Below are 13195 nucleotides of genomic sequence, written 5' to 3'. Positions count from 1 at the left end.
CAACAGTATCACGAAAAGAGAATTAAAAGACTATAAAGATTATCAGAGTTATACAGCTTATCCTGGAAATGAAGACTCCAAACTTCACAGGCAATCGACCGGGGGTTGCGCAGACCTAGAACTCAGCATCATCTTCAAAAGACTTCACATCACTTTCTCCTCTGAGCAGCAATTATAACAAGCGTGAGTACACTTATGGTTGGTACTCAGCAAGTGTTGGGAAATATATGACATGAAGGCCAAAATCAAGGAAAGGCTGACTGGCTTACTGCGATAAGCAATTTTAGTTGGTCAAGTTTTATTAGCACCTGATTACTAAGGTATAAGTTTATACCAAAAACCCACATTAAAAGAAATAGAAGAGATATAGCACAAGCATAACCACAACCATAAATATGGTCCACAATAACCATAACCATAGCCATGGTCCACGATTTAATTCATCTTCAAGTTCAATTAATCATGTGAGGGTCCAAGCCGCTCGTAACCGTGAGCACGGCTGATATATCAGTTTTCACTCTGCAGAGGTTGTACACTTTACCCACAATTCGTGTCTCCCGATTTGCCCGAGGTAGCTAGCCTCTTAAACACTTCCGAGGTGAGTGGCAAGGGATTCACTACGAGGCCTTTACAAAGATTCCCTAACTTATGACAATCCGCTAAGGTTTCAGGCCGCAGTGGTCATAACCCTCCCTAATGAGGAAGACGCCTTACCCAGGAACATATCTACACCTCAAGAGGACCGGGCTATACCCCATCAACGCACTCCCCTCTTGCCCTTTCGGTAAGATCATCACAAGCTAGAGTTTCTAATTAATTAGCCAAGACCAGAGCCATATAGTATTGTGGTTGCACTGTTTTCCTGGGTGGTTCTCCATGTTCCGATTAAACATATAATCTTGTATTAACAACGCATAGCGCATGAACATGGATAAAACAGGTAAAACATCATCATTGTTATCATCATGGCTATAAATTATTCCCAAACCCGAACCAGTTATAGCAACTAAGCAATAGCTACCCAACATAAATGATAAAACCCAGGTTGATAAGGAATGATCATAAAGACTAGGCATATCCTTAATTAGGATCCATCAAAATTAGGACACATGCATGCATAAAGAAAAAGTTATATTTATTGTGATTATTAGGATAAAAGCATGATCAAGGAAACACTTGCCTTTCTTTTAGAGAATAGCTGCTCAGAGTCTTCAACTCTTGTTCTTGAAACTCTAAATCTTCAAAGCTCTTGGATCACGCTCCTTCTAACGTCACACAAGCAACGGGCCCAAAACATACAAGCAAACAAACAAACAAGAACGACTAAGAACAGATACAACAAACAAAAGGAAAGCTTTAAAAGAGCGAACTAGAGGATAAGGCTCGCTGCTACGGTCACGAGAGCACATGAAACGCGGAAAACGGAGCTAGGGTTGAAAAGATACAGCTATCGGGAGATTTATATTATAAAAGAATAAAAGAACGATAGGCTTTCATTTATTTTAATTTAGAAAACCAATGTAAAAGATATTCAAAAGAGAATATCCCTAATTATAATTAACTCATATTATATTTGCATTTATAAAGACGAAGTAGAACTTAGTCAAATTTTATATACAATTCTCTATGTATAAATTACACTAATTAAATAATTAATTAGAAAAGAAAACTTGTGAGAACATCTAAACGCATAACTTTATGATTCGTGTTGAACTAAACAAATTAAATTATAAATATATTTAAGTGGATATTAATCAAATTAACATTAGTTATGAAAACCGGAGAAAAGACTTAATTGGATTTTATTTCGGAAAACTAGATGAGAGGATATTATTCAAATTAAATTGATATTTAATTTTAAAGAGAGGAATTACGGCACAACAATGCTACTAAACGATAGCTTAGGGTTTTAGAAGACTAACGCAAAAAGAACGGATCGAAACGGATCTAAAACGCGGAAACTACGCATAAAACAGCGCTGCGAGGACCTATACGCAAATAACTATAGACTACAGGGGCTAGCAGCAAAGAATTGCAAGACACAGAAAATAATGCTTGCAAAACAGAAAAAGATTAGGGTTAGATCTGAAAAATTTCATGGTGGGGCTGGATTGAGAAGATGGAATAGATCTAGGGGGTTTTTCTGCAATATTTGCAAGACATAGGAATTTTCGCGGAAATTACAGAAGCTTCCAGGGACTAGATCGCGAAAAGCTTGAAACAGGCAGCAATGGTGGCGGCGGGTACTGTAGCTCAGATTGCCGGTGATTTAGGGCACGAGAGCTCGCGGGAAGCGGGGCAAATGAAAGAGGACGACGAGGGGATTCCGTTCCATACCTAACTTACCACGGGGACGCATCGTAGAGATCGAATTTCGCGGAGGAAGGAGGTGGCTGCGGTCTGTTTCTGTTTCTGCGCTGGTTCTGTTCTGGTGGTTGTCTGCTGCATACCTGGGCACTTGCAGGGGGGTTGCGGCTGCAGGAGGGAGGCAGGCAGGGGGCGGCAGGGCCGGCCTGCAGGGGGGGGCGCGGCGCAAGGACAGGGGCGGCGCATAGGGCAGGGGCGACGCGGCTGCTCTGTTCCTGCAGTGCTGGGCGCACCGGGGATGCATGGCGGTGGCTGTGCAGGGGCGACTTGCAGGGGGCGTGCACGGCCAGGGGGAAGGGCTGGCGCGGCTGGTGCAGCAGCTGCTGCTGGCGGCGCCCAGGGGCAGGGGCGGCCTGTGCTGGGCGTGGAGGAGGAGGCGCACGGGGTAGAAAGATGCAATGGCGGCGCTCAGCAGGGAGATGCGATGCAGCAGGGGGACGCCCTGGGTGACGGCGGTGGTGGTGCAGGAACGCGAGCAGGAAAACGCGAGGCAAAAAGATGCGAGGTTAGGGTTACGCGAGCAGGATTTATAGGGACGTGGAGGCCTGAGATCTGGCAACCAGGAGGGCGCGAGGGCTCGCAGGGAGGGTGCGCGGCGGCGGTTGAGCAGCAGCCGAAACGAGCAAAGAGTTTGCGGGATTAGGGTTACACGAGAATTTATAGGGCACGCAGGAGCCGACGCAGGGGAGAAAATTAGGGCCGGCTACCGGGGAACAGGAGGTGCAAGACACGTTTAAATAGACCTGCAGATATTGTGCTGAGCTCCAACTCGAACGAGGATAAGGACGCGGCGGCGCATCGGGCTGGGACTCTTTCTTGAGTCCGGATTGCCCATGGGAGACGAGATTGGACCGACCAGCGGGTCCCACAATTTAACGAGCAAAGAGAGGATAGAAGAGGTAACGGAAAGACGAAACGAGAACGGCGAGCGAGTTCGGTTATGTGCCGAAACAGGTTCGGGTGAGGGCCGAACGTGAAAACGAGCTGACTGTGCTGGTTGAACATGAACGAGTTATTCGAGAACGTGAATTATAAAAGAGAGAAAAATCAGGCCGAGTCACTGGATCTGATGGTGATCGAACATCGTCGGAAAAACACTGAAGACGAGCCACGCGACGTCGTTTTCAAGCATGATCTGATCGAGGAGAATGGTTAGAGGATCAGGAGCTCGATGGAACCTCTTAAAGATTTGGAGATGACAAGGTTAAAAGGACGTACAACGAGATACGGCTTGGTCGGACTGATGAAAATCAAAATAGAAATACTTTCCAGAACACATTTTCAAGTTTAAAATAAATCTAGAAAAGTCCAGATAAATATTTTAAACCAAGAAAAATATATCCGGAAGAATCCCAAAATTTTCGGAGAAAAACTCTAGAGGTAAATTTAGGACACGAGGAATCCAAATAGAATATTTGGGACTCATGAAAAAGAATTTTAGAGCTTTCCAAGTAAAAAAAAAATGGATCTAGCTCTTGGATAAATAGAATAATTCCCAGAAAAATCTTTAAAATTCTCGAAAAATCTTATTGATAGATGAACATATTGCAAAAGATAGTCACATCCTAAAATTGAATATTTTAGGGTGTGACAGAGATCTGGTTTGGGAAGCGGTGTTACCATTGGGGATTTAGGAAGCAACGTATGGCAAGTGGTCTCCAAATTGGCATGGGCCTTATAGAGTTGACCAAGTCCTACCTGGGAACGCATACATGCTTGAGGAGTTAGATGGCGTCAAGTTTTCGGTGGCTGTCAATGGTCAACATCTCAAGAAATACTTCCCAAGTATGTGGGATGATGGGCAATAAAGCCGATGCTACGCATCAGGCTGTAAGCCGATACGTACAGATTGGTCCATACAAGTGAAAGCCGATGCTACGCATCAGGCTGTGAGCCGATATGTTCAGTTGGCCCGTACAAGTGAAAGCCAATGCTATGCATCAGGCTGTGAGCCGATATGTTCAGTTAGCCCGTACGAGTGAAAACCGATGTTACACATCAGGCTATACACAAGAAAAGATGCCGACACGTTCAATCGGCTTGTAAAAAAAAGAAGAGAATTCGTACCCAAGACACTGAGTTAGTCAAACAGCCGATGTATCACCATCGACTTTAGAATGGTAATTTGAGTACATGCAGGTTTTTGAATGACAATGGACAACAAGAGGTGATTACAAGGTAGTCTACTGAAGGAACTCATCGATGGCTGCGATAGCCTCAAGACAGACGCGGTCAACTTCAGTAATCACTGCTTCATCGTCCTTGTCCTCACCTGACACTATCTGCTGACTTAAAGCACTCAGCTCTGTGAGTTCGATCTTTAGCTGGACAGTCAGGTCCTCTGCTTCTTGTTTGGAGCGGACTATGAGGTTCTTCTCTTCTTGGATGCGCTACTCGGTTGCCCGAACCTTCACCTTGAGGTCTTCTAACTCCTTCTCCAGAAGTTGAAGCCTTTGAGAATGTGTAGAAGTGTCAGTTTTGGCATCCAGAACTGCCTTCTTCTCGTTGAGCAGTCGGCACCTCTCGGCAATATTGGCTTTTAAGGGGGCTTGTGAGCGACGAGCTTCAATACTTTTGCCGAGCCTGTTCTACCTTTTCCCGAAAGAAAGGAAGGTGTCCGGTTGGCCAGAGCTTGATCTGAAGGACTTCTGAGAGCTGGGGCTTGATATCCTCGAGAATTTGCCTCACTACATCGGAGTCCCGGACCAAAGCATCAATTGGAGCTGACAACAGGCCCTTTATATGGAGAAGTTGGCTGGTGACACCAGTCGGCTGTGGCTGATGATCATCCACTTTGAGTATGGCCGAGCTGATAGATGCAGGGTCAAAAGAGAGCAATTCCAAGAGGTTTAGACCCTGAAAGAAGATAGAAAATTAGTACGATGCAGGGAAAGGAAGATGCAAATAGCTCAGAGATATAACGCATCTTTTCTAGAGAAGGATTGATAGCCGATGAGGTGACAATCGGGTCCTGCAGATGCACCCTTTTTGGAGAAGGATTGATAGCCGATGAGGTGACAGTCGGCTCCTGCAGCTTCTGAAGGTTGACCAGAGTATCGACTGTTGTTGCAAGGTTCTCTGGAGTCTCCAGGATCGGATCCTAGAGGTTGACTGCTGTCACAGGGTTCTCTGGAGCCTCTAGGGTTGGGTCTTCTTGGCGCGCTTGCTCTTCCCCGCTGGAAATATCCACGATATCAGCCTGCAAGCAAGGAAGGAGCAATTGAGTCGAAATATACCTGTTCAGAGAACCAATTCTAAAGGGACAATCCAAACCTGGTTGATGTTCGGAGCTTCTTGTTCCATAGAAGATGGTCCGGCCTCCTTCTGAATCTCCCTAACAGTCATCTTTTTCGCCTTCATCTGGGCTCGGGGGGCAACAACGTCAAAGGCTCGCTTTCGCTTGGAAGCCGATTTTGCAGAATCATGCTGGATCCACATTATGACCTTTGATAGGGGAGGTGCGTTCTTGCTAAAGAGGACCACGGGGGCAACCGGTAAGAACTTGAAAGTGGAGCCATCATCGTTCTTGGGCTCCGGACCATCCTCCTGCTGTAGAGAAAACAAACAGAATTGAAGAAGGGGATAAGCGGAATCATGAGGAAGTACTAAACTGATGGTAATACCTCTTCCTCAGGGGCTTCATACTTAGCGTTAATCTGCTGCAGCATTGGCCCCATGGCTTTCCAAAAGACACGAGTCTTCCACATTGACCACCAATCCTCGAAGCCGATGGCCGAAGAAGTGAATGATAAGTCGACAGGGATTGGGAGGTGAAGATCATTGAACAGGCTATAGCATTTCTGGCTGGTGAGAATATCGGGCAGATCAGCTCTAGTTGTTGTCAGATGGTGAAGGAAGAAGTGGGAGGAACTTGCCCAAGGCCAAATTGCCGGGCTGCTACGACCAGCTATTAGAATTCATAACCTGGCTTGATGATTCTGTTAGAGGTGCTCATGCCAACTGGAAGGAAGCAAGGGCGAATCATGATAGAGTATAAATGTCGAGTGCTATCATCATCGGCAAAATCAGCCAATCTGAAGGTGATTGGGTTCTCAAAGATTTCGGAATCTGTGTAAGGAAGGAAGATGGGGTTGTCCAGACCTCTATAGAATATCATAAACCAGCTTGAGGCATCTATGGCGTTCAACTTGGTACCAGGAAGACTGTACAAAGCTTGGCCGAAGCTAGTACACCTGATTCGTTTTCCACTCTGATCTGGAAAAGGGTTATTGGCCAAAACTGGGAAGTTTGGGATATGGTTCTAAAAATATAGGTGAGCCCATAACTGGATGAACTACCAGGGACCACCGGTTCTAAGCTTCTTTTGGGTAAGCAGGCTCGAAGACATCAGGTGAAGATATCTATAGACTTCCCCAAGGAACAATTTACCAAGGCCAACAGTATTACCTTTGGCCAGTTAATATGCTAGGGAGAGGTAGTTCTTTTTTGGGGCAAGGACCGCAGAATATGAAGTGTTCCAACCAGAGATTCAGAAAGGCCGTATGTTCTTTCTCAGTTACAGGGCCTTTGGGTTTGATGTGCTGGTTTAGGTAGGCACCCCAGTTTGTGCACTCTGTTTTGGGGGACAATTTAAAGGGACCTCAGGCAGTTTGAAGGCAGAGGGGCTGGGAGATGCAATCTCCAAGCTAGTGATCATCATGATATCCATGAGGGTTGGAGTCATCGGTCCGTGGCCAAATAAAAAGCAGTTCAGGGCATCAGACCAAAAATAGCCGATGGTCTCCAGAAGGTTCTCATTCTTCTCAAGGGGGGACAATGATAGAGATAGAGCATCGGCTATTCCTATGGTTTCCCATGTGGATTGGTAGGTTTTTGCTACTCTGTTGTACCAGGATACCCAGCCCTCGTGAGGATTTGGCCAGGCACGTAGGCTATCGGCCTAGGAATCTAAATCTATGTTTTGGCTTACAAATGGGATCCTGTTAGCCTCACAAGAAATCAGATCTACTGGACTCTCATAAGAACGAGGCCCAAGACAGAAGGAATTGGGGGAAGGAGGATGCGCAAAAGAATGTCTGAAACCTGAAGAATCGATAAGAGCCAAATAGCAGGAAAGAATCATTTAATGCTTCAAGGGTTTGAAGAATTACTTCATTAAATTAGAAAAGAGTCCGAGTTTTACCTTCAGATCAAGGACGCCCGCATCGGCACTCGAGGGTTCCGCCATCTGAAGCTCCAATGGTGATCGAAAGCTCGAGATTGGATCTAGGGTTTGCTTCGCGAGTTTCAAGCTCGTGCTCTGAGGCTTCGACCTAGGGTTTTGCGATTGAGTTTATGAGCAAGGGTTTTCGTAGCGCAACTCGGATTTGGGGAACCCGTGTAGATTTTTTTCAGGAAAGTTCCGGATTTAAGAGGAAAATGGAATTGATTTGAGAATCGACTCAGACTCAGATCGGCATTTTGAGGAAAGGAACCGATGCGTTGCCATCGGCTCCCTGTGAATCGGCTTCTCAACATTTGTTGACTAAACATAAGATTTCCTTCATAGGGAAGATAATTGAAAAGGGGGAGCCGGTTGCTCCTGAAGCCAATCTATCAGCTCTGTACATAGCAATTGTTGCTAATCCTACGAACTACCAGCAGTAAGTGCGTGAGACCTTGCGGCGCTTGATCGGAGCGACTGCGCTGGCATCACTGTCGTCGTCGCTGCCGTCGTCTCCGCCACTATCATTACTGTAGCCGATGCAGTCATCGGTTTCTTCATCATCCCCTGATGACCCGCCACGAAGGAAGCCTCCTACTGCTGAGTCTTCCTCGGTCAACGTGCCATCGATTCCTGCTTCCAAGGAGGAGAAATTCCCCTCCCAAGATGTGTCGTCGTCATCATCTTCATTCAGTTCCCCTCCAAGGAGGAGTTGGAGATCTTCACCGTCGGTCAGGGATTCATCATCCTCTGACAAGGCCCAGAAATCCCACTCTTCCGCATCCCAATGCAGAGGAGCGCAGGCCTTGTACGCGGCTATGGGATCAGACTCTGGGGTCGCCTCTCGAGTGGTCTCAGATTCGATGGAGATGACGGAGGATGTAGAGGATGAAGAGGCCATTTGCGAGAGGAGGAGGAGCAAACTGCTGCAGTTGCTATCAGCTCAAAGAAGAAGATGAATGAATAGGTTGCCAGGTCAAGTATATAAAGTCAGGGATGGGATATGGATTGGCACCATAGCGATTTCCAAGAGGTTAAATGCAGAGTGGTCACATCCCGTTGAAGTGGAAGAGGCATGCGTGTACGGATCTTGGAAGTCGAAGAGGCGAGGCGATGGAAAGAAATGATTTCAGAATTATTATTGCCAAAACTAGGGGGTATGTGTTATCACTATAATTTGGTTGGGCCAGAAGGTGGGCCGCGAGCAAGATGGGCTCAGAGGATAATTACAATGGGCTTGTGAATCGGCTCCTGCGTGGGCGGTTTAAGGCCAGATTGGCCATGTATCTAGTTTAAGTTAGTTTAGATATAGTTAGTTAAGATTTGTGTTGCAGTCAGTCAGGATTGGTTAGGAGAGGCAAGTCTCCAGACTATAAATATGTACCCTAGACCACGAATGAGAATATAAGAAACAACAACCATTCGCAAACGACTCTCGGCGCATCGCCACCTCTATTTTAGGGTTTTCCCTCAGGTAAGTGCTACGCAGCCCCGATCACAGCATTGCTCCTACCTATTTATCTTTGTTTTCTCGTGCTGAAGCATTGTTGATGACGAGTAACACTAGTTATCTTAACGTTTATAGGGATGCATTGGCTTTTCATACTGTATTCGTGCATTGTTCATCACTTGTAAATGTTTAGCTGTCCTCGCGCCCGATCCCAGGTGCGAGGGCAGCGCCTTGCTCTGTTTTGATTAGTAGATCTAATCTGTTATGGTTAATCTTTGTTCATCAAAGATTTGGCTTAATATCTGCATGGTTAGGCCCTTCAAATGAGTTAAATGATCTGGCAATATGTTTGGTGCTTATATTAATGTAAAGAGGGGTTCCGAGAATTGGCTTTCTGCTGGTTTTTAGGCCACTGTTTAGGTTGCTATTATGTTATCCTTCGTATTTGTTAGGCTTAACCACGTGTAGGATGCTCCGGCTATGTGGTGAAGCTTTAACCGTCGTAGATTGAATCAGCTTATTGATTACAGAGCAAGCTCATATTAGTATCAGATATACGCATTTCGTTTAGATATACAGATCTGATCTGATACTAGGAGATAATCGGCTCTTTACAGCCGATACTGGGGACCACCTGAAGAGCCGATCACGGCTTGGACTTACGTTTGAATATGTCTGTGCATGCAGGAAACTAACTGAAATCACATCTACACCTTCCTGATCAGGTATAGGTCAGGTGGCATGCCTAGCAAACCCAGACGCCAGGTCGTGTGCTAGATCCTGGGCCGTTGACCGAGGGATCGGGGCCCACCAGTAGTCCCGGGAGCCTCTCGGCTCCTCGTGTTGCCTGTCGCTGCTCACCGGTGGGTTTTGACCGACAACACAGATATCTGTTGTCACTGATTTCCCATTGGCGGATATTCTCCACAATCGGGATGCCACTAGACGCATCTCCAAGTGGGCAGTGTAGTTAGGGGTTCTCTTCATTGACTTCAAGCCTCGCACAGCTATCAAGTCGCAGGCACTAGTTGATTTCATGGCAGAGTAGCGGGAAAATCAGATTTCAACTCTAGTGGACAGGCCAGAGCATTGGGTAATGTACTTTGACGGCTCTCTCAGTCTCGAAGGAGGTGGTGCTGGAGTACTCTTCATATCTCCAAAGGGGGAGCAAATCAAGTATGTTCTTTAAATCCTTTGGGAAGTGTCCAACTACGAGGCTGAGTATGACGTGCTTCTACATGGGCTCTGCCTGGCGATCTCCCTCGGCATCAAGCGACTATTTGTCTGCGGCGACTCGTTATTGGTTGTTCAACAAGTAAACAAGGAGTGGGATTGCAACAAAGAAGCTATGGGCGCATACGTAATGGAAGTACGGAAGCTAGAAAATAAGTTGGAGATTCATCATGTGATCCGAGACAACAATGTTGGAGCGGATGTACTATCCATGCTAGGTTCTACCCGCGCTCAGGTTCCAGCAGGCGTATTTGTCCAAGAGCTTAAGCACTCATCCATCAAGACTCCGGCTCAAGGCACCACCGATCCATGTGTGGGATCGGGAGGTCATGATGCTGGGTGAAGTTTGGAGGGAACCATACATCAACTTCATCAAGGATCAGAAACAACCCGTGGGCATCTCTGAAAGGAGCACAGCAGCTGCTTGCATCATGATATGGGTTAACGACAAGGTTTACAAGCACGGTGCACATTCAGGCGTCCGCATGAAGTGTGTCACAGGTGAAGATGGCTATAACATTCTATGCAAAATTTGTGATAGATCCTGCGGCAATCATGCCGCATCAATGACACTAGTCGTGAAGGCATACAGGGCAGGCTTTTACTGGCCCACGGCAGTATCAAGCATTAAAGATCTAGTCCGCTGGTGCCCTAATTGCCAGTTCTTCAGAAAGCAGTCACATGTCCCAGCTCATAATTTTATCACCATCCCACCATCTTGGTCGTTTGTTTGCTGGAGCCTTGATATGATAGGGCCACTGACAACAGCGCCAAGAGGTTTCACTCATGTGTTGGTAGCCATCAACAAGTTTACAAAGTGGACTGAATACAAGCTGATTACCAAGCTCACACTTGACAGAGAAGTCGACTTCATCTGCGATATCCTACATCGGTTCGGCTTCCCTAATATTATCATCACTGATCTTGGTACTAATTTCACAGCACACCTGTTCTGGGAATTCTACGAGAACACAACCATTAAGGTCAAATATGTGTCAGTTGTGCACCCAAGAGCCAATGGTCAGGTTGAGAGGGCCAATGGCATGATCCTTGATGGTTTGAGGAAAAGACTCTACGATGAGAATAGCAAAAAAGGTGGCAAGTGGATCAACGAGCTTCCACATGTCGTCTAGGGGCTACGAACTCAACCTTCCAAAGCCACAGGACATACCCCTTTCTTTTGTCTATGGGTCAGAAGCAATCCTCCCTGCAGACATCATGTTGAAATCTCCAAGACTAGAAATGTATGATGAAGGCGAAGCTATTGAAGCAAGGCAGTTAGAACTAGACTCAGTTGAAGAAGCAAGATGCAATGCCCTTGTCCAGTCGACTCGTTATCTTCAAGGAGTCCGACGCTACCACAATCGCAATGTCCAGGAGTGGTCATCTAGCATTGGTGACTTGGTCCTCCATTGCACCCAAGACGAGACAGGGCTACATAAGCTCAACTCACGATGGGAAGGGCCTTTCATCGTTTCAAAAGTTACAAGGCTAGGGTCGTATCAATTACAATATCCTGATGGCCAGGAGATCCCAAACTCCTGGAATATAGAACATCTACGGAAGTTCTATCCATAAGTGTAATTTATACACACCTTGTCAGCTGCATGTCACACCCTAAAATATTCAATTTTAGGATGTGAATATATTTTACAATATGTTCATCTATCAATAGGATTTTCCGAGAATTTTAAAGATTTTTCTGACAATTACTCTACTTATCCTAGAGCTAGATCCATTTTTTTATTTGAAAGGCTCCAAAATTCTTTTTCATGAGTCCCAAATATTTTATTTGGAATCCTCAAGTCCCTAATTAATCTCCCGAGTTTTTCTCGGAATTTTTGAGATTTTTTCTAGATATATTTTTCGTGGTTTAAAATATTTATCTAGACTTTTCTAGATTTATTTTAAGCTTAAAAATATGTTCTAAAAAATATGTCTATTTTGATTCTCATCATAGTCGGACCGAGCCGTATCTTGTTATACATCCTTTTAATCTTATCTTTTTCGAATCCTTAATATGCCCCATCGTACTCCCGATTCTTTAATCTTCCTTCCCGATCAAATCTCGCTCGAAACGAAATCATGCCTCGACTTCGGCATTTTCCGGTGATACTTCATTATCGTCAACGTCAGCTCTGGCGGCTACCATGCGCAAGAGCGAGGCCGTGTCGACTCGGTGTTCCCTGAGCATGAACGTCTAGAATTGGTGGCCATATCTGGACCGGTCATGTGTGCCTCGCTCTTCGCGTGCCTATGCCGCACTTACCGGCCAAGCCTGCTATCTCGTCGTTACAGTTTCAGACGTCATCTTGACACCGGACGGCTCTTGTTGCTATGCTCCGCATGCACTAGCCCGACCGTCAGCGTTCAAAAAAACGTGCAGCCGCTCAACCTTTCTCTATCTCTATCTCTCTATCTCGTTCTATCCGCGATCGATACTCGCTCTCAACCGGCCCGTCGGTTTGCGCCGGTGCATTTCCACCTCCCCGTCTTTCTTCTTTCCGCGGCCCAGTTCAGCATTCCAGACCAGCCCCAAATGAACCGGCTCGGCCAGCCCAGTTTCAGCTCTCGGCCCATAGCCGAAACTGTTTCGGGGCACGACCGAACCCTCAGCCTCGCGTCGCTTTTCCCTGCTCGCTAAACCCTCTGGCGCACCCTGTAAATCCTGCATCACCAACCCCGGTCTCCCAGCCCGATGCGCCGCCTTTCTTCCTGTGCCCTAGCTCCTGTACGCCTTCCTCTCACGTCCCTGCTGCCGCCGTCCTCTATTCTGTGCAGCGCCTCTCTCGTCGCGTGCGCCCCAACAGCTCGAGTCCCTTCATCAGCACCGCCGTCGCCCAGCCCCCACGCTGCCTCCTGCTACCGCGCCTGCTCCTGTGCACCGCCAGCTGCACCGCCCCTGCTCCTCCTTTCTCCCCCAGCACCACCCCTGTGCGCCAGAACTGCCTCTGCGCCGCCGCTAGGACGAGCTGCACCGC

General features: G+C 46.7%; 1 protein-coding gene across 1 annotated transcript; it reads left to right on the top strand.

Annotated features, from left to right (window-relative positions):
- Window positions 1-10543: 10543 nt before the first annotated feature.
- Window positions 10544-11347, top strand: LOC112903721 (uncharacterized protein K02A2.6-like). Its single transcript, XM_025972944.1, has one exon. The coding sequence runs from the start codon at window positions 10544-10546 to the stop codon at window positions 11345-11347; it is 804 nt and encodes a 267-aa protein (XP_025828729.1).
- Window positions 11348-13195: the final 1848 nt, after the last annotated feature.

Source organism: Panicum hallii, chromosome 8 (genome assembly GCF_002211085.1).
Source record: "Panicum hallii strain FIL2 chromosome 8, PHallii_v3.1, whole genome shotgun sequence".
Classification (NCBI taxonomy): Eukaryota; Viridiplantae; Streptophyta; class Magnoliopsida; order Poales; family Poaceae; genus Panicum; species Panicum hallii.
Note: the sequence above shows the minus strand (reverse complement) of the source record. Positions and strands in the feature narration are given on the sequence as shown.